Raw genomic sequence first — 21,013 nt, forward strand, 5'->3', positions numbered from 1 at the left:
GGTTGTAGTAGAGGTGCTGGTGGTTGTGGGGCTTTCAGAGGTGCTGGTGGTCATGGTGGCTGTAGGAGCGAAGGTGTCTGTGGAGGTTGCAGCAGTGCTGGCTGCTGTGGACGTTTCCGAGGTGCTTCTCGAGGTGGATGTTTCTGAAGAGCTGGTGGCTGTGGTGACCACAGAGGTGGTGGAGGGCGAGGTGACCATTGAAATTGTAGTGGGTGTTGAGGTTCCAGTGGTGCTGGTGGGTGTGGTGTCTGTAGAGGTGGTGATGGGTGTGGAGGAAGGAAAGGTGCTTGTTCCCAAGGTTGTAGTAGAGGTGCTGGTGGTTGTGGGGCTTGTAGAGGTGCTGGTGGTCATGGTGGCTGTAGGAGCGAAGGTGTCTGTGGAGGTTGCAGCAGTGCTGGTTGCTGTGGACGTTTCCGAGGTGCTTCTCGAGGTGGATGTTTCTGAAGAGCTGGTGGCTGTGGTGCCCACAGAGGTGGTGGAGGGCGAGGTGACCATTGAAATAGAATTGGCTGTTGAGGTTTCAGTGGTGCTGGCGGGAGTGGTGTCTGTAGAGGTGGTGATGGGTGTGGAGGAAGGAAAGGTGCTTGTTCCCAAGGTTGTAGTAGAGGTGCTGGTGGTTGTGGGGCTTTCAGAGGTGCTGGTGGTCATGGTGGCTGTAGGAGCGAAGGTGTCTGTGGAGGTTGCAGCAGTGCTGGCTGCTGTGGACGTTTCCGAGGTGCTTCTCGAGGTGGATGTTTCTGAAGAGCTGGTGGCTGTGGTGACCACAGAGGTGGTGGAGGGCGAGGTGACCATTGAAATTGTAGTGGGTGTTGAGGTTCCAGTGGTGCTGGTGGGTGTGGTGTCTGTAGAGGTGGTGATGGGTGTGGAGGAAGGAAAGGTGCTTGTTCCCAAGGTTGTAGTAGAGGTGCTGGTGGTTGTGGGGCTTTGAGAGGTGCTGGTGGTCATGGTGGCTGTAGGAGCGAAGGTGTCTGTGGAGGTTGCAGCAGTGCTGGCTGCTGTGGACATTTCCGAGGTGCTTCTCGAGGTGGATGTTTCTGAAGAGCTGGTGGCTGTGGTGACCACAGAGGTGGTGGAGGGCGAGGTGACCATTGAAATTGTAGTGGCTGTTGAGGTTTCAGAGGTGCTGGCGGGTGTGGTGTCTGTAGAGGTGGTGATGGGTGTGGAGGAAGGAAAGGTGCTTGTTCCCAAGGTTGTAGTAGAGGTGCTGGTGGTTGTGGGGCTTGTAGAGGTGCTGGTGGTCATGGTGGCTGTAGGAGCGAAGGTGTCTGTGGAGGTTGCAGCAGTGCTGGCTGCTGTGGACGTTTCCGAGGTGCTTCTCGAGGTGGATGTTTCTGAAGAGCTGGTGGCTGTGGTGACCAGAGAGGTGGTGGAGGGCCAGGTGACCCTAGAAATTGTAGTGGGTGTTGAGGTTCCAGTGGTGCTGGCGGGTGTGGTGTCTGTAGAGGTGGTGATGGGTGTGGAGGAAGGAAAGGTGCTTGTTCCCAAGGTTGTAGTAGAGGTGCTGGTGGTTGTGGGGCTTGTAGAGGTGCTGGTGGTCATGGTGGCTGTAGGAGTGAAGGTGTCTGTGGAGGTTGCAGTAGTGCTGGCTGCTGTGGACGTTTCCGAGGTGCTTCTCGAGGTGGATGTTTCTGAAGAGCTGGTGGCTGTGGTGACCACAGAGGTGGTGGAGGGCGAGGTGACCATTGAAACTGTAGTGGGTGTTGAGGTTCCAGTGGTGCTGGTGGGTGTGGTGTCTCTAGAGGTGCTGATGGGTGTGGAGGAAGGAAAGGTGCTTGTTCCCAAGGTTGTAGTAGAGGTGCCGGTGGTTGTGGGGCTTTGAGAGGTGCTGGTGGTCATGGTGGCTGTAGGAGTGAAGGTGTCTGTGGAGGTTGCAGCAGTGCTGGCTGCTGTGGACATTTCCGAGGTGCTTCTCGAGGTGGATGTTTCTGAAGAGCTGGTGGCTGTGGTGACCACAGAGGTGGTGGAGGGCGAGGTGACCCTAGGAATTGTAGTGGGTGTTGAGGTTTCAGTGGTGCTGGTGGGTGTGGTGTCTGTAGAGGTGGTGATGGGTGTGGAGGAAGGATGTGTACTTGTTCCCAAGGTTGTAGTAGAGGTGCCGGTGGTTGTGGGGCTTTGAGAGGTGCTGGTGGTCATGGTGGCTGTAGGAGTGAAGGTGTCCGCGGAGGTTGCAGCAGTGCTGGCTGCTGTGGACATTTCCGAGGTGCTTCTCGAGGTGGATGTTTCTGAAGAGCTGGTGGCTGTGGTGACCACAGAGGTGGTGGAGGGCGAGGTGACCCCAGGAATTGTAGTGGGTGTTGAGGTTTCAGTGGTGCTGGTGGGTGTGGTGTCTGTAGAGGTGGTGATGGGTGTGGAGGAAGGAAAGGTGCTTGTTCCCAAGGTTGTAGTAGAGGTGCTGGTGGCTGTGGGGCTTTCAGAGGTGCTGGTGGTCATGGTGGCTGTAGGAGTGAAGGTGTCTGTGGAGGTTGCAGCAGTGCTGGCTGCTGTGGACATTTCCGAGGTGCTTCTCGAGGTGGATGTTTCTGAAGAGCTGGTGGCTGTGGTGACCACAGAGGTGGTGGAGGGCGAGGTGACCCTAGAAATTGTAGTGGGTGTTGAGGTTTCATTGGTGCTGGTGGGTGTGGTGTCTGTAGAGGTGGTGATGGGTGTGGAGGAAGGAAAGGTGCTTGTTCCCAAGGTTGTAGTAGAGGTGCTGGTGGTTGTGGGGCTTTGAGAGGTGCTGGTGGTCATGGTGGCTGTAGGAGTGAAGGTGTCTGTGGAGGTTGCAGCAGTGCTGGCTGCTGTGGACGTTTCCGAGGTGCTTCTCGAGGTGGATGTTTCTGAAGAGCTGGTGGCTGTGGTGACCACAGAGGTGGTGGAGGGCGAGGTGACCATTGAAATAGAAGTGGCTGTTGAGGTTCCAGTGGTGCTGGTAGGTGTGGTGTCTGTAGAGGTGGTGATGGGTGTGGAGGAAGGATGTGTACTTGTTCCCAAGGTTGTAGTAGAGGTGCCGGTGGTTGTGGGGCTTTGAGAGGTGCTGGTGGTCATGGTGGCTGTAGGAGTGAAGGTGTCTGTGGAGGTTGCAGCAGTGCTGGCTGCTGTGGACGTTTCTGAGGTGCTTCTCGAGGTGGATGTTTCTGAAGAGCTGGTGGCTGTGGTGACCACAGAGGTGGTGGAGGGCGAGGTGACCATTGAAATTGGAGTGGGTGTTGAAGTTTCAGTGGTGCTGGTGGGTGTGGTGTCTGTAGAGGTGGTGATGGGTGTGGAGGAAGGATGTGTACTTGTTCCCAAGGTTGTAGTAGAGGTGCCGGTGGTTGTGGGGCTTTGAGAGGTGCTGGTGGTCATGGTGGCTGTAGGAGTGAAGGTGTCTGTGGAGGTTGCAGCAGTGCTGGCTGCTGTGGACGTTTCTGAGGTGCTTCTCGAGGTGGATGTTTCTGAAGAGCTGGTGGCTGTGGTGACCACAGAGGTGGTGGAGGGCGAGGTGACCATTGAAATTGGAGTGGGTGTTGAGGTTTCAGTGGTGCTGGTGGGTGTGGTGTCTGTAGAGGTGGTGATGGGTGTGGAGGAAGGATGTGTACTTGTTCCCAAGGTTGTAGTAGAGGTGCCGGTGGTTGTGGGGCTTTGAGATGTGCTGGTGGTCATGGTGGCTGTAGGAGTGAAGGTGTCTGTGGAGGTTGCAGCAGTGCTGGCTGCTGTGGACGTTTCTGAGGTGCTTCTCGAGGTGGATGTTTCTGAAGAGCTGGTGGCTGTGGTGACCACAGAGGTGGTGGAGGGCGAGGTGACCATTGAAATTGTAGTGGGTGTTGAGGTTCCAGTGGTGCTGGTGGGTGTGGTGTCTGTAGAGGTGGTGATGGGTGTGGAGGAAGGAAAGGTGCTTGTTCCCAAGGTTGTAGTAGAGGTGCTGGTGGTTGTGGGGCTTTCAGAGGTGCTGGTGGTCATGGTGGCTGTAGGAGTGAAGGTGTCTGCAGAGGTTGCAGCAGTGCTGGCTGCTGTGGACGTTTCCGAGGTGCTTCTCGAGGTGGATGTTTCTGAAGAGCTGGTGGCTGTGGTGACCACAGAGGTGGTGGAGGGCGAGGTGACCCTAGGAATTGTAGTGGGTGTTGAGGTTCCAGTGGTGCTGGCGGGTGTGGTGTCTGTAGAGGTGGTGATGGGTGTGGAGGAAGGAAAGGTGCTTGTTCCCAAGGTTGTAGTAGAGGTGCTGGTGGTTGTGGGGCTTGTAGAGGTGCTGGTGGTCATGGTGGCTGTAGGAGTGAAGGTGTCTGTGGAGGTTGTAGTAGTGCTGGCTGCTGTGGACGTTTCCGAGGTGCTTCTCGAGGTGGATGTTTCTGAAGAGCTGGTGGCTGTGGTGACCACAGAGGTGGTGGAGGGCGAGGTGACCATTGAAATTGTAGTGGGTGTTGAGGTTCCAGTGGTGCTGGTGGGTGTGGTGTCTCTAGAGGTGCTGATGGGTGTGGAGGAAGGAAAGGTGCTTGTTCCCAAGGTTGTAGTAGAGGTGCCGGTGGTTGTGGGGCTTTGAGAGGTGCTGGTGGTCATGGTGGCTGTAGGAGCGAAGGTGTCTGTGGAGGTTGCAGCAGTGCTGGCTGCTGTGGACATTTCCGAGGTGCTTCTCGAGGTGGATGTTTCTGAAGAGCTGGTGGCTGTGGTGACCACAGAGGTGGTGGAGGGCGAGGTGACCCTAGGAATTGTAGTGGGTGTTGAGGTTTCAGTGGTGCTGGTGGGTGTGGTGTCTGTAGAGGTGGTGATGGGTGTGGAGGAAGGATGTGTACTTGTTCCCAAGGTTGTAGTAGAGGTGCCGGTGGTTGTGGGGCTTTGAGAGGTGCTGGTGGTCATGGTGGCTGTAGGAGTGAAGGTGTCCGCGGAGGTTGCAGCAGTGCTGGCTGCTGTGGACATTTCCGAGGTGCTTCTCGAGGTGGATGTTTCTGAAGAGCTGGTGGCTGTGGTGACCACAGAGGTGGTGGAGGGCGAGGTGACCCCAGGAATTGTAGTGGGTGTTGAGGTTTCAGTGGTGCTGGTGGGTGTGGTGTCTGTAGAGGTGGTGATGGGTGTGGAGGAAGGAAAGGTGCTTGTTCCCAAGGTTGTAGTAGAGGTGCTGGTGGCTGTGGGGCTTTCAGAGGTGCTGGTGGTCATGGTGGCTGTAGGAGTGAAGGTGTCTGTGGAGGTTGCAGCAGTGCTGGCTGCTGTGGACGTTTCTGAGGTGCTTCTCGAGGTGGATATTTCTGAAGAGCTGGTGGCTGTGGTGACCACAGAGGTGGTGGAGGGCGAGGTGACCATTGAAATAGAAGTGGCTGTTGAGGTTCCAGTGGTGCTGGTGGGTGTGGTGTCTGTAGAGGTGGTGATGGGTGTGGAGGAAGGAAAGGTGCTTGTTCCCAAGGTTGTAGCAGAGGTGCTGGTGGTTGTGGGGCTTGTAGAGGTGCTGGTGGTCATGGTGGCTGTAGGAGTGAAGGTGTCTGTGGAGGTTGCAGCAGTGCTGGCTGCTGTGGACATTTCCGAGGTGCTTCTCGAGGTGGATGTTTCTGAAGAGCTGGTGGCTGTGGTGACCACAGAGGTGGTGGAGGGCGAGGTGACCCTAGAAATTGTAGTGGGTGTTGAGGTTTCATTGGTGCTGGTGGGTGTGGTGTCTGTAGAGGTGGTGATGGGTGTGGAGGAAGGAAAGGTGCTTGTTCCCAAGGTTGTAGTAGAGGTGCTGGTGGTTGTGGGGCTTTGAGAGGTGCTGGTGGTCATGGTGGCTGTAGGAGTGAAGGTGTCTGTGGAGGTTGCAGCAGTGCTGGCTGCTGTGGACGTTTCCGAGGTGCTTCTCGAGGTGGATGTTTCTGAAGAGCTGGTGGCTGTGGTGACCACAGAGGTGGTGGAGGGCGAGGTGACCATTGAAATAGAAGTGGCTGTTGAGGTTCCAGTGGTGCTGGTAGGTGTGGTGTCTGTAGAGGTGGTGATGGGTGTGGAGGAAGGATGTGTACTTGTTCCCAAGGTTGTAGTAGAGGTGCCGGTGGTTGTGGGGCTTTGAGAGGTGCTGGTGGTCATGGTGGCTGTAGGAGTGAAGGTGTCTGTGGAGGTTGCAGCAGTGCTGGCTGCTGTGGACGTTTCTGAGGTGCTTCTCGAGGTGGATGTTTCTGAAGAGCTGGTGGCTGTGGTGACCACAGAGGTGGTGGAGGGCGAGGTGACCATTGAAATTGGAGTGGGTGTTGAAGTTTCAGTGGTGCTGGTGGGTGTGGTGTCTGTAGAGGTGGTGATGGGTGTGGAGGAAGGATGTGTACTTGTTCCCAAGGTTGTAGTAGAGGTGCCGGTGGTTCTGGGGCTTTGAGATGTGCTGGTGGTCATGGTGGCTGTAGGAGTGAAGGTGTCTGTGGAGGTTGCAGCAGTGCTGGCTGCTGTGGACGTTTCTGAGGTGCTTCTCGAGGTGGATGTTTCTGAAGAGCTGGTGGCTGTGGTGACCACAGAGGTGGTGGAGGGCGAGGTGACCATTGAAATTGTAGTGGGTGTTGAGGTTCCAGTGGTGCTGGTGGGTGTGGTGTCTGTAGAGGTGGTGATGGGTGTGGAGGAAGGAAAGGTGCTTGTTCCCAAGGTTGTAGTAGAGGTGCTGGTGGTTGTGGGGCTTTGAGAGGTGCTGGTGGTCATGGTGGCTGTAGGAGTGAAGGTGTCTGTGGAGGTTGCAGCAGTGCTGGCTGCTGTGGACGTTTCCGAGGTGCTTCTCGAGGTGGATGTTTCTGAAGAGCTGGTGGCTGTGGTGACCACAGAGGTGGTGGAGCGTGAGGTGACCCTAGAAATTGTAGTGGGTGTTGAGGTTCCAGTGGTGCTGGTGGGTGTGGTGTCTGTAGAGGTGGTGATGGGTGTGGAGGAAGGAAAGGTGCTTGTTCCCATGGCTGTTGTAGAGGTGCTGGTGGTTGTGGGGCTTTGAGAGGTGCTGGTGGTCATGGTGGCTGTAGGAGTGAAGGTGTCTGTGGAGGTTGCAGCAGTGCTGGCTGCTGTGGACGTTTCCGAGGTGCTTCTCGAGGTGGATGTTTCTGAAGAGCTGGTGGCTGTGGTGACCAGAGAGGTGGTGGAGGGCGAGGTGACCATTGAAATTGTAGTGGGTGTTGAGGTTCCAGTGGTGCTGGCGGGTGTGGTGTCTGTAGAGGTGGTGATGGGTGTGGAGGAAGGAAAGGTGCTTGTTCCCAAGGTTGTAGTAGAGGTGCTGGTTGTTGTGGGGCTTTGAGAGGTGCTGGTGTTCATGGTGGGTGTTGAAGTGAAGGTGTCTGTGGAGGTTGCAGCAGTGCTGGCTGCTGTGGACGTTTCCGAGGTGCTTCTCGAGGTGGATGTTTCTGAAGAGCTGGTGGCTGTGGTGACCACAGAGGTGGTGGAGGGCGAGGTGACCCCAGGAATTGTAGTGGGTGTTGAGGTTTCAGTGGTGCTGGTGGGTGTGGTGTCTGTAGAGGTGGTGATGGGTGTGGAGGAAGGAAAGGTGCTTGTTCCCAAGGTTGTAGTAGAGGTGCTGGTGGTTGTGGGGCTTTCAGAGGTGCTGGTGGTCATGGTGGCTGTAGGAGTGAAGGTGTCTGTAGAGGTTGCAGCAGTGCTGGCTGCTGTGGACATTTCCGAGGTGCTTCTCGAGGTTGATATTTCTGAAGAGCTGGTGGCTGTGGTGACCACAGAGGTGGTGGAGGGCGAGGTGACCCTAGAAATTGTAGTGGGTGTTGAGGTTCCAGTGGTGCTGGTGGGTGTGGTGTCTGTAGAGGTGGTGATGGGTGTGGAGGAAGGAAAGGTGCTTGTTCCCAAGGTTGTAGTAGAGGTGCTGGTGGTTGTGGGGCTTTCAGAGGTGCTGGTGGTCATGGTGGCTGTAGGAGTGAAGGTGTCTGTGGAGGTTGCAGCAGTGCTGGCTGCTGTGGACGTTTCCGAGGTGCTTCTCGAGGTGGATGTTTCTGAAGAGCTGGTGGCTGTGGTGACCACAGAGGTGGTGGAGGGCGAGGTGACCCTAGAAATTGTAGTGGGTGTTGAGGTTCCAGTGGTGCTGGTAGGTGTGGTGTCTGTAGAGGTGGTGATGGGTGTGGAGGAAGGATGTGTACTTGTTCCCAAGGTTGTAGTAGAGGTGCCGGTGGTTGTGGGGCTTTGAGAGGTGCTGGTGGTCATGGTGGCTGTAGGAGTGAAGGTGTCTGTGGAGGTTGCAGCAGTGCTGGCTGCTGTGGACGTTTCCGAGGTGCTTCTCGAGGTGGATGTTTCTGAAGAGCTGGTGGCTGTGGTGACCACAGAGGTGGTGGAGGGCGAGGTGACCATTGAAATTGGAGTGGGTGTTGAGGTTTCAGTGGTGCTGGTGGGTGTGGTGTCTGTAGAGGTGGTGATGGGTGTGGAGGAAGGATGTGTACTTGTTCCCAAGGTTGTAGTAGAGGTGCCGGTGGTTCTGGGGCTTTGAGATGTGCTGGTGGTCATGGTGGCTGTAGGAGTGAAGGTGTCTGTGGAGGTTGCAGCAGTGCTGGCTGCTGTGGACGTTTCCGAGGTGCTTCTCGAGGTGGATGTTTCTGAAGAGCTGGTGGCTGTGGTGACCACAGAGGTGGTGGAGGGCGAGGTGACCCTAGAAATTGTAGTGGGTGTTGAGGTTCCAGTGGTGCTGGTGGGTGTGGTGTCTCTAGAGGTGCTGATGGGTGTGGTGGAAGGAAAGGAGCTTGTTCCTGTGGTTATTGTAGGGGTGCTGGTGGTTGTGGGGGTTTCGGGGGAAGTTGTGGGGGTGGTGACCGTCGAGGTGCTGGTGGGAGTGGAGACGTCAGAGGTGCTGGTTGGTGTGGTGACCACGGAGCTGCTACTGAGCGTTGAGATGTCAGCGGTGCTGGTGGGCGTGGTGGCTGTAGAAGTGAAGGTGGCTGTGGAGGATCTAGCAGAGCTGGGTGTGGTGGGCATTTCGGAGGTGCTTGTGGAGAAGGGTATTTCTGATTTGCCTGTAGGCGTGGTGACCACAGAGGTGCTGGTGGCTGTGGACGTTTCAGTGGTGCTGGCGAGTGTGGTGTCTGTAGAGGTGCTGATGGGCATGGTGGATGGAGAAGTGCTTGTTCCCATGAGAGTTGTAAAGGTGCCGGTGGGCATCAAGGTTTCAGAGGTGCTGGTGGTTGTGGAAGTTTCAGTGGTGCTCATGGGCGTGGTGGCTGTAGGAGTGGAAGTGGCTGTTGAGGTTCCAGCAGAGCTGGCTGTGGTGGTCATTTTGGAGGTGCTTGTGGAGATGGATGTTTGCAAGGTGCTGGTGAGGGTGCTGACCATAGGGGTGCTGGAGGATGTGGAGAAGTCAGAGGTGCTGGTGGGCACGGAGAACATGGAGGTGCTACTGGGCGTTGAGATTTCAGAGGTGCTGGTGGACATGGTGGAAGGAAAGGTGCTTGTTCCCATGGCTGTCGTAGAGGTGCTGGTGGCTGTGGGGGTTTCAGAGGTGCTGGTGAGCGAGGAGACCTCAGATGTGCTGGCAGAAACAGTGCCAGTAGAGCTGCTGGTGGGCGCTGGGTTCTCAGAGGTGCTGGTGGCCATGGTGACTGTTGAAGTGTCGGGGGATGGAGTGAGTGTAGAGGTGCTGGTGGTGGTGGGGATTTTGGAGGTGCTGGAGGGTGTGGAGACTACAGAGGTGCTCGTGACCATGGAGGTTTCAGAGGAGCTGGTGGTTGTGGAGGTTTCAGAGGTGCTGGCGGGTGTGGTGGTTATGGAGATGGTGGTGGTCTCGGTGGTTTCGGAGTTGGTGGTGGGCGTGGCGGTGGTAGAACTGCTGGTGCTTGTAGTTTGGCCATATTCTGTGGAGAGAGAAGAGGTTCTGGTGTCTGTGCTTTGTGCAATGGTGGTAACAGCTTTGGTGGGTTTGGTGGGGTTGATGGTTGTGTAGGTGTTGGTGGGGTTTGCAGACAATGTTGTGGTTACGTTGGGCATGGAGACATTTGTGGTTTACAGAAGTTCTCATGGAGTTTTTTAGGGGTTGCTGTGAAGGACTTGAGGGTGAGACCTCTGTTAGTGGTTGTGGGACAGAGTTAGGGTTCCTTGGGGCTGGACACGGGGAGAAATTCATCCCCCTCTTTCTCCCCATGGACCACAGAACCATAGAATGGTTTGGGTTTGGAAGGGACCTTAAAGACCATCTAGTTCCACCCCCTGCCCTGGGCAGGGACACCTCCCACCAGCCCAGGTTGCTCCAAGCCCCGTCCAACCTGACCTTGAACCTCTCCGGGGATGGGGCAGCCACAGCTTCTCTGGGCAACCTGGGCCAGGGGCTCACCCCCCTCACAGCCAAGAATTTCTTAACCTCCCCTCTTTCAGTGGAAAACCCTTCCCAATGTCCCATGGCTCCCCTCCCTGATCCAGAGTCCCTCCCCAGCTTTCCTGGAGCCCCTTGAGGGCCTGGAAGGGGCTGGAAGGTCTCCCCGGAGCCTTCTCTTCTCCAGGCTGAACCCCCCCAGCTCTCTCAGCCTGTCCCCACGACAGAGGGGCTCCAGCCCTCCCAGCATCTCCTCCGGCCCCACTCCCACAGCTCCGTGTCCTTCTGATGCCGGTGGCCCCAGAGCTGGACACAGCACTCCAGGTTGGGGTCTCACCCAGAGGGAGGGGACAGAATCCCCTCCCTCAACCTTCTGGCCACGCTGCCGGTGGCGCCGCCCAGGATGCGGTTGCCGGCTCACGTTGAGCGTCTCATCAACCAACACCCATGGATCCGCTCCCGCCACGGGTGCTGCGTCCCCCTGAGGTTCAGGAGGTGACCCCAGTCCCATCCCACCAGCGAGGTGCCACCCTCCTACCCCAAAGCACCCCTTGAAGGTCCTCCAACCCGACGCCAAGAAGCCGGTGTGAGAATGAACTTAGTTTTCAGCTGATTCTCATACGCCGCGACCTTCAGCCCTGCCCTTCCTCTCGCACCTTCATCTCCCAGACTTTCGTTTCCCAAGAAAAGGCGTTGAACCCTCATCAGAGGGGTCAGGGAGCACGTGCTCCGGCAAAGACTCGCGTGTCACTGATAGCAGGGCGGGGGCTCGTGCCAAGGATGCGGAGCCACGGGAGTGGGAATCACGTACTGGGGTAGGGGTGAAGGATGGCAACACCTTCACGCCGTTATTGCTCGGGTGAGCACGGGTCATCCCGGCATGGGGAGGAGGGTGGGGGGGGAAGGCCCTCTTCCCCCTCGCCCCCCACCTAGTGACGGCGTCCTTCAAATCAAGGGGGGTGGTTTTTTTTGTTTTTTTTTGGTTTTTTTTTGTTTTTTCCCCCCTGGAAAATTCCCCAGCTCGTTCGAGCTCAAAAAAAAAAAAAAAAACCAACCAACCAACCAACCAAAAAAAACCCCGCTCAAATTAAAAAAATAACGCCCGAACAACAAAAAAAAACCACCCCACCACCACCACCCCACCCCCCCCCAAAAAAAAAAAGCCATGCCGTTCCAAAAAGCCCCATCTTTCCAGCTCATTTGCTCTTAATTGATGTTCTCCAGCCGAGGCCCTGCTGCCTTCCTCCGAAATTAGCCGCCCTTATGCAATCAACTCGCCCTCTTCCCCCGCTCTTAACGAGGATTAAAAGCTCCTGGCGCTGCGCGGGGGCGGGAGGGGGGGGACACGGGCATGGTGGGGGGGGGAGGTGGTTGGGTTGGCATCAACAGAGGCCGCCGCCGGCGGCGGGGAGGAGGAGGATGGGGATGGCTAAACCGGCGAACAGCGGGGCGAGGAGGGGTGGGGGGTGGTGGTGATGGGGGGTGGTCAGCTTTTGGGGTGGGGGGTGGGGGGGGGGTGGGGGGTCGCGCCTTGGCTCCGATCCGGAGCTACGGCCACCCGGCGGCGGTGGAGGCCGGACCAGGTTGCGCGTAGGCACCAAGTGTCACCCATTTGGGGACACCAGCCCGTGGTTGGGGGGGTGGGGGGCGGGTGAGTGTGGGGAAGGGGCTAGTTTGGACCCCCCCCCCCCCCAAAGCATCCCTCTCAGACCCCCACGGCGGGGGGTGGGAGCTCGGGAAAAAGGGGTGTGGGGTGGGGTTTTTTTGGGTTTGGTTTGGGTTTTTTTTTGGCCAGGGGATGGTGGTGGAAGGAACCCAGGAGGACGTGTCACCTCCTGTCCCACCTTGTGTCACCCGCTCCCCTGCGTGTCATCCCCCCCCCCCCCGCCAAAAAACACCCGGGGAAAATCCCCCCCCGCCCCGTCCTCCCCAGCCCTACTCACTCATTGTACCTCCGAAGAGGAAGAAGAAGGGGAGAAGAAGGGTGGAAACCTTCATCTTCCCATTCACCGCTCCCGCAACATCCCAGAGCCCCAGCCGCGCCGGGAGCAGGCAGAAGAAGCTCTGGCAAGAAGCGCCCGAGGGAAGACCTTTGTCCCCCCACCCCGGCTACGGGCAGGGATCGAACCACAGGGTTTGTTTGATGGCCCTGACGCCTGTTGGGTTGCCAAGACTCTCCCCAAAGGCCCTGGGTGGCCTTTGAGACCCGTCGGGTGGCATTTCCTCAAGGCGTGTGCGGGGGGGGGGGGTGGGGTGGGGGTGGCGGTGGCGAATTCAAAGCCAACCCTCAAGATTCTGGGTGGGGGGGGGTGGGGGGGGGTGGTCGGTGCCAAATTCCACCCCCCTCCCCCCCCCCCCCCCGCCAAGATGGACGCGGGCAGCCCCCCCGCCCCGTTGCGCATCACCGGTGGGGGAAAATAGGGAAACCCCCCCCCCCCCGCCCCCTAAGACCTTCCCAAAAATCCTTGACCATCTTTCTCCCACTTCTTCTCCCCCCCGCCAACCCCCGCCCCCACCGCCCGGTGACCAGGGACGGGCCTTTTTTTTCCCACCCGGAAAACAAATACCCAGTAATCTCAGTGGGTTTGCGACTGGGGGCAGCGGGGGGGGGCGGGGGGGGAAGGGCGGTGTTGGGCTGGGTGGATTTATTTCTTTGTGGTGGCAGAGGATTAATTCTCGTTTTATTTCGGGACGAGGGGCAGGTGTGGGCCGCGTGTCCCTCCCCGCCGGTGCTGTGCAAACAAGTGAGTTTTTCTGCGTAATTTCTTCCTCCTCCGGTTGCTGTTGGATCTTCCCGCGTCGTTTCCAGCCCTGCCTTGGTGGCGCGGCACTAGGAGTTCCCATCCGAACCCACCCCCGGGACCCCCAAAACCCCAGTTGTGAACCCCAAAACCCCACTCATAACCCCCAAAACCCTACTTATAACCCCCAAAACCCCAGCTGAAACCCCCAAGACAGCCACTGTCACCCCAAAAACTCCGAGACCCCCCCAAGACCCCGACTGTGACTCCAAAAACCCCAACTGGAACCCCCAAGACAGCCACTGTCACCCCAAAAACCCCAACGGAGACCCCCCCAAGACCCCAACCGTGACCCCAAAAACCCCAACTGGAACCCCCAAGACAGCCACTGTCACCCCAAAAACCCCAACTGAGACCCCCCCCCCCAGGACCCCAACCGTGACCCCAAAAACGCCAACTGGAATCCCCAAGACACCCACTGTCACCCCAAAAACCCCAACGGAGATCCCCCCCAAGACCCCAACCGTGACCCCAAAAACCCCAACTGGAACCCCCAAGACAGCCACTGTCACCCCCAAAACCCCAACGGAGACCCCCCCAAGACCCCAACCGTGACCCCAAAAACGCCAACTGGAACCCCCAAGACACCCCCTGTCACCCCCAAAACCCCAACGGAGACCCCCCCAAGACCCCAACCGTGACCCCAAAAACCCCAACTGGAACCCCCAAGACAGCCACTGTCACCCCAAAAACCCCAACTGAGACCCCCCCCCCCAGGACCCCAACCGTGACCCCAAAAACGCCAACTGGAATCCCCAAGACACCCACTGTCACCCCAAAAACCCCAACGGAGATCCCCCCCAAGACCCCAACCGTGACCCCAAAAACCCCAACTGGAACCCCCAAGACAGCCACTGTCACCCCCAAAACCCCAACGGAGACCCCCCCAAGACCCCAACCGTGACCCCAAAAACGCCAACTGGAACCCCCAAGACACCCCCTGTCACCCCCAAAACCCCAACGGAGACCCCCCCAAGACCCCAACCGTGACCCCAAAAACCCCAACTGGAACCCCCAAGACAGCCACTGTCACCCCAAAAACCCCAACTGAGACCCCCCCCCCCAGGACCCCAACCGTGACCCCAAAAACGCCAACTGGAATCCCCAAGACACCCACTGTCACCCCAAAAACCCCAACGGAGATCCCCCCCAAGACCCCAACCGTGACCCCAAAAACCCCAACTGGAACCCCCAAGACAGCCACTGTCACCCCCAAAACCCCAACGGAGACCCCCCCAAGACCCCAACCGTGACCCCAAAAACGCCAACTGGAACCCCCAAGACACCCCCTGTCACCCCCAAAACCCCAACGGAGACCCCCCCAAGACCCCAACCGTGACCCCAAAAACCCCAACTGGAACCCCCAAGACAGCCACTGTCACCCCAAAAACCCCAACTGAGACCCCCCCCCCCAGGACCCCAACCATGACCCCAAAAACGCCAACTGGAACCCCCAAGACATCCACTGTCACCCCAAAAACCCCAACGGAGATCCCCCCCAAGACCCCAACCGTGACCCCAAAAACCCCAACTGAAACCCTCAAGACACCCCGTCACCCCAAAAACCCCAACTGTGACCCCAAAAAGCCCAATCTTGACCCCCAAACACCCCAGTTGAGACCCCCAAGTCCTCAGTTGAAACCCTCAAGACCCCAACTGGGACCCCCAAGTCCCCAACCATTACCCTAAAAAGCCCGAGACCCCCCCAAAACCTCAACCGGGACCCCCAAAGACCCCAACTGAGACTTCCAAGACCCCAACTGTGACCCCCCCCCCAAGTCCCCAACTGTGAACCCCGTGACCCCAACCGAGACACCCTCCCCGCCAAGACCCCAACCATGATCCCCGAGACCCCAACCGCGACCCCAATCCCCCCCACCGTGACCCGCAACCCCAAATCTTGCCCTCCCAAGTGGGACGGTGGCCTTGATGCCCTGCTGTTGAGAATCCCTCCCCTCCCCTCCCCCCCCCCCCCAGCTCCGTCTAGCCAGATTATTTTTTTCAGGAGGCAAAATAAATATCTTAATAAATATCATTTCCGCTAAGATAAGGCTTATCCAGCTCAGGCGAGGCTCCGTCAGCTGGATTAAGTCCCAGCCCAGCCCAGGGATGTCCTCTCCAGTAAGGAGTCCCTCCCAGGATCGTCGCGGCGGCGGTGGTGGTGGGGGGGAACTTCTCCTCTCTCACCGAGGAACCAAATCCCACCGGTTTTTGACCCAAAAATACGAAATGCTGGGGGAGGGGAGGGGGGGGGGGACACAGGCACAAGACGTTCCCCACCTCCCCTCGCCACCAAGGGGCGGGGGTGAGGTCTTTGGTCGCTGACCTCCCATGCCGAGGGTCCTGCCCGGTGTTGGGGGGAGCACCTCGACCACCCCACACCAGTTATTTTTGGAGGTGGCGGGGGGGGGGAGGGTGTCACAGGGATGCTGCACTTTCTGCCAGCACCTGTGAAGAGAGGAGGGAGCGGGGAGGAGGGGGGGTCATGGCGTGTGTCCCCACCACCACCCCCCCGACGCTTTGCCCCGGTACCTACCGGCGTGGTGGGTGCCGCCGCCACCTCCGCGTTGGGCTTGTAGGAGCTGTGTCCGTAAGGGTCTGGAAGAGGAAGAAGAGGAAGCGGGGGGGGGGTGAGGGTCTGGTAAGGGTGGGGATGGGGTCGTGTGGTGTCGTTGTCCCCCCCCCGCCCCGCAGCGGGTCTCACCTTGCTGGGCGGTGGAGCCTCTGCCATTTACGTGGTAGATACCGGTGGCGCGGGCGTTGCGCTTGCCCTGCGGCCAGTTGCTGTCCTCGCTGGCCGTACTGTTGAGCCGGGTGAGTCCGCGGGACTTGTGGGGGGGGCTGGGGTGGGGAGGGTGGAAGAGACGCTGGGGGGGGGCTCCAGCCTTGGGGGTCTGAGCCACCTCTGGGGTGGGGATGGGGAGTTTGAACGCTCCCACCCCCCCTGGTGGTTTTGGCCAAGGGGCACAGCTTGGTATTGGCCCTGTCTCTCCTCCCTGGACCGCCGTGGACAACCCACCCTCCCCCCAGCCCCTTCACCTGGCACCAGCAGATTTCTTCTTCCTTTGGGCCAAGCGGGTGGTGAGGACGATGCAAAGGACCAGCAGAATGAGGAGGGTGAGTCCCAGCCCCAGCCCCACACCCAGCCCCAGCCCCAGTTTGCTGATGTGGGTCTGGCAGCGGCCGCCGGACGTCAGGTACCAAGGCACGTCTGGGCAGCTGCGAGAGTGACGAGTCACGGGCAGGGTCCCCGCCCCACCCCAGATCCCGCCCGAGGTGGGCTTTGGGGGTTGGGATCCTCCAAGAGACCCTTTGGGTTCATGGAGCCCTTCCCAGAGCTGGGAAGAACCCAGAAGACCCATCCCTATGTCCACGGGTTGGGATTGAGTTTGGGGGTTGTAGTCAAGGGTTTTTGGAGGTCAAGGGCAGTGGTTGGGTTTGAAGGGCAGGACTTGGGGTTTGGGCTCACGTTTGGAGCTTGGGGGTCAAGGATTGGGTTTGGAGGGCAGGGGTTGGAGCGTTGGGCTCAAGTTTAGGGCTTTGAGGGTCAAGGGTTGGGTTTGGAGGGCAGGGGTTGGAGTGTTGGGCTCAAGTTTAGGGCTTTGAGGGTCAAGGGTTGGGTTTGGAGGGCAGGGGTTGGAGCGTTGGGCTCAAGTTTAGGGCTTTGAGGGTCAAGGGTTGGGTTTGGAGGGCAGGGGTGGGGTTTGGGGGGCAGCGGTTGGGTTGGGAGGGCAGGGGTTGGGGTGTTGGGCTCAAGTTTGGGGCTTTGAGGCTCAAGATTTGTGGTGTTGGGTCGAGGGTTGGGGCTTGGGGGGGGGGGTCAAGGTTTTGGCTTGGGGTCAGGTTTTGGAGACAAGGATTGGGGTTTGAGGACAAGGGTTGGGGGTCAAGGACTGGGGTTCAGGTTCCCACCGGGGTTAGGGCTTGGGCGGGGTTAAGGGTCAGATTAGGGTTAAGAAGTTCATTCTATGACGGGGAGTAGGTTTGGGTCAGGAGTGGGGTTAGGGTTAGGGTCATCCTTAGGTTTAGGACTGGAATCGGGTCTACAGTCAGCGTTGGGGGGGGAGATTTGAGCCCGGATGAGGGGTCAGACCGGGGGGTGAGGTGGGAATTATGGGTAAGGGCATGGTTTGGGTCCACTCACAAGCAGCGGGGACCCTCCAGCGTCAACCGGCAGAGCCCGCTGTTGCAGTCGATGGAGCCGGGGACGTTGAGGGTGCAGTTGGTGATGCAGAGGAAGCTGTTCGGCGTGCGGTAGGGGTAGTAATACCGGCTGAAGTTGGCCGGCGCGTATTTTCTGCAGAGCTCTGGAGAGGAGAAGCCACCGGTCAGGGAAGTCCTGACCCCCTCCCCTCCCACTCCCCACAGCTGTCCCAGCCATCCCCGCTTACCTGTGGCATTAAGTGCCAGCACCTCGGCACGGGTCGATCTGGAGAAGGAGGTGCTGAAGCAGAGCCCTTCTGGGAGAGGGAAGAGTGGGGAGAGGTCACTGGAGGCTACCAGAGATGTGGGGACCAACCCTCCAACCCTGAGCGGCGGTGGCTCGCTTGGCGCCTACCCGCGGAGTGGCTGCAGTTTCGGGGCTGAGCCGCAGCGTTGGCAGCGTCCAGCAGCTCCCGGGCTCGGCGGTGAAGGTCGGGGGTGGGTTTGTCTCCGGCCGGTGGGTGCAACATGACTTTGTAGTTCACCACCACGCTGCCTCTTCTGTGGGGCAGCGAGAGCATCGGCATGGGACGTGGCGTTCCTCACTCTCCCATCCCATCTCATTCCAGGGGTTCCTCTCCCATGCCATCCCATTCCAGGGATTCCTCACCCACCCCATCCCATCTCATCCCATTCCAGGGGTTCCTCAACCAACCCATCCCATCCCATCCCAGGGGTTCCTCATCCCACCCATCCCATCCCACCCCACCCCACCCCATTCCAGGGGTTCCTCACCCATCCTGTTCTGTCCCATCCCATCCCATCCCATCCCAGGGGTTCTTCACCCGTCCCATTCTATCCCATCTCATCCCATCCCAGGGGGTCCCCACCCATCCCATCCCGTCTCATCCCATTCCAGGGGTTCCTCACCCGTCCTGTTCTGTCCCATCCTATCCCATCCCATCCCATCCCATTCCATCCCATCCCATTCCATCCCATTCCAGGGGTTCCTCACCTATCCTGTTCCATCCCATTCCATTCCAGGGGTTCCTCTCCCATCCCATCCCATCCCAGGGGTTCCTCACCCGTCCCATCCCATCCTGTCTCATCCTATCCCAGGGGTTCCTCACCCGTCCCATCTCATCCCATTCCAGGGGTTCCTCACCCATCCCACCCCATTCCCACCACCAGACCCACACTCACGTCAGAGTCAGGACCCGGGTGCCGCTGTAGCCAGAGACGTTGTGGTAGATCCTGTCCATCTAGGGACAGGGAGACACATGTCACCAGTGGGGCTGGGCTGGGTGGTCCCTTGGGGTGGTCCCAGTGACCCCCTCATGAGTTGTGGGAGGACACAACGGGGGACTCACCGTCCGGCTGAACTCATCCACGAAGCTGCGATAGGTGGGGGACGAGGTGTCCCTCAAGTCCTCAGAGAAGTTCCGGTTGGTGACACGTGCCAGCATCAAGATGGAGGGACCCAGCTCTTCGTGGAAGGGGGTAGGATGCGATGCCCATCAGACGGGGACATCCCATGGGGTGTCCCTCTTGGGGACAAGGTGAGGTGTCCCCCTCTGCCTTACCTGCCGTGATGTTGATGGTCGATGCCCCGAACTGGCAGCGGGCTCCGTCCATGTTGGGGGGGCAGAGACAAAATGTCCCTGTCCAGTGACCCCCATTCTGGCAGGGGTCTGTGGGGAGAAGGACGCAAGGGCTCATGGGTAGCCCCCCATTGCCTGCCTGTACCCTCCTTCCCACTGTGTCCAGCACCCCGTGTCCCCTCCCAGATCCATCCAGTTGGGTGCACCATCACCACAGCCCCCCCCCCCGCCAATTTGGGGCGGGGGGGGGGACAGGGAGAAAAGTGGTTCCTCATCCCAACCAGCAGCTCCCTGGTGTGTCCCCTTTTGGTTGTGGGACAACATTGGGGCTGTAGGGGTGGGGGTAGCCCCTCTGGGGGGAGGGGGGGTGGCCACTCAGATGGTCCTCTCCCAGAAGGGACTGGGGTGGGGAAGGGTGGTCTTTGCCTGAGCACCCAATGCCACGGAGGACCCACCAACCTGCGGTGGTTGGGATGGGCGTGGTGGTGGTGGTGGTGGTTCTCCTGGTGGTCCTTGGTGTAGGTCTGGTCCCTGGTGTAGGTCTGCTCCTTGGTGTAGGTCTACTCCTCGTAGGGTGATGGGGGGTTACTCGGGACGTGGTGGTCCTCCCAGAGGTGGGGCCGGCGGTGGTGCGGTGGTGCTCACACCGTGGACCATAAAACCCAGCGGGGCAGTAACACTCTGTACCCACGGCTGTGCCACCGTTCCGGCAAGCCGTGGTTTCATCACGAGTGTCACAACGGGGTCCCGACCGCCCCGGTGGGCAGATGCACCGGTTGCCCACCGCCGTGCTGCCGCCGGCACATTGGTCGGTGGTGTCCACCATCTCGCAAGTGGGGCCGGAGTAGCCGGGTGGGCAAAGGCATTCGGTCAAGTTGGCCACCCCACCGTTGCGGCAGACGACTGGAAGAGAGGTGGGGGCAGAAGGAGTTGGTGGGGGGGACCCAGGAGTCCTGGCCTCCCCACCGCCACCCCCGGCTCTGATCCTTGGGCATGGTAGACCCACATCCATCCTTCTTCACCTCCCCACCCCTTTATCTTCTTGCCCCAGGAGACCCATTGGGAAGGAGAACCCCAAGGACCCCATGCCAGGACACCCACCAACCACACGGCTGGACCCATGTCCATCCTTCTCTCCCTCCTCCTCCTCACCCCAACCCTGGAAGACCCCATGTCCCTCCTGGCCCTGGGGAAGAAGACCCCTCCCACCCCAAGGACCCCATTCCAGAGCACCCACTAGCTGGAGGGCTGGACCCGTGTGGGAGGTAGAGGCAGATGGTGGCCAAGGTGGTGGGGGGTCTGCTGGTTGAAGAGGACGAGGTGGTGACGGTGGCCGAGCCAAGAATCTCTGTCGTGGGCACCGTGGTGTTGGGAGGGGACTGGGACGTCACGACTGTGGTCTCGGTGGCGGGGCTGGTGCAGTTCCCAGCGCATGCTGTGGTGGCATCCAGGAGGACCGTGTGGGTGGCATTGGGCTGAGCTGGGGGAGCAGAGGCGTTGGTGGGAGCGGTCGGGAGCGTGGCCGTGGTGTTGCTTTCCACGGGGGTCGGCAGAGTGTCCGTGATATTACTTTCCGTGGGGGTCAGTAGCGTGGCCGTGGTCTCACTTTCCAGGGTGGTGACCACGGTGTTGCTTTTCATGGTCGTAGTGTTGCTTCCCAGGGAGGGCAGGAGTGTGGCCGTGGTCTCACTTTCCAGGGTGGTGGCGGCCATGGTGTTGCTCTCCAGGGCTGTGGTGTTCCTCTCCAAGGGGGTCAGTACCGTCACCGTGGTTTCGCTTTCCACGACCACGGTGTTGCTTTCCAGGGTGGGCAGGAGCGTGGCCGTGGTCTCGCTTTCCAGGGTGGTGGCCGTGGTGTTGCTTTCCGGGGGGGGCAGGAGCGTGGCCGTGGTCTCACTTTCCATGGAAGTAGCCGTGGTGTTTATTTCCACGACCGTGGTGTTGCTTTCCAGGGGGGTTGGTAGCGTGGCCGTGGTCTCACTTTCCAAGGTGGTGGCCGTGGTGTTGCTCTCCGTGGCCGTGGTGTTGCTCTCCAGGGTGGTAGTTGGTAGCGTGGCCGTGGTGTTGCTTTCTGCGGGGGCGACCATGGCGTTTCTTGCCCGGGGTGCCCATGGCATGGCTGTAGCCTTGCTTTCCGTAGTGGTAGTCGGGACCGTGGCCACGCTAGTGCTTTCCAGCGTGGTCAGGACCGTGGTATGGGTCTCCATGGTATTTGTCAAGCAGGTGACACCAGTCGTTGACATGGAGACCGTCTCATCGACCACCGTGCTCAGGCTCCCGACCGTGGTGTGCTCCGCGGCAGGGGA

General features: G+C 59.3%; 1 protein-coding gene across 1 annotated transcript; it reads right to left on the minus strand.

Annotated features, from left to right (window-relative positions):
- Positions 1 to 333: 333 nt before the first annotated feature.
- On the minus strand, positions 334 to 17,693 carry LOC134509446 (uncharacterized; the record flags this gene model as incomplete). Its single annotated transcript, XM_063321984.1, has 5 exons — positions 17,627 to 17,693; positions 4,849 to 4,919; positions 3,067 to 3,129; positions 1,180 to 1,338; positions 334 to 402 (listed from the first exon to the last, which is right to left on the minus strand). Coding segments are annotated over exons 1-5 (429 nt in total), but the record flags the coding sequence as incomplete, so codon positions are not given.
- Positions 17,694 to 21,013: the final 3,320 nt, after the last annotated feature.

Source organism: Chroicocephalus ridibundus, unplaced genomic scaffold (genome assembly GCF_963924245.1).
Source record: "Chroicocephalus ridibundus unplaced genomic scaffold, bChrRid1.1 SCAFFOLD_332, whole genome shotgun sequence".
Lineage (NCBI taxonomy): Eukaryota > Metazoa > Chordata > Aves > Charadriiformes > Laridae > Chroicocephalus > Chroicocephalus ridibundus.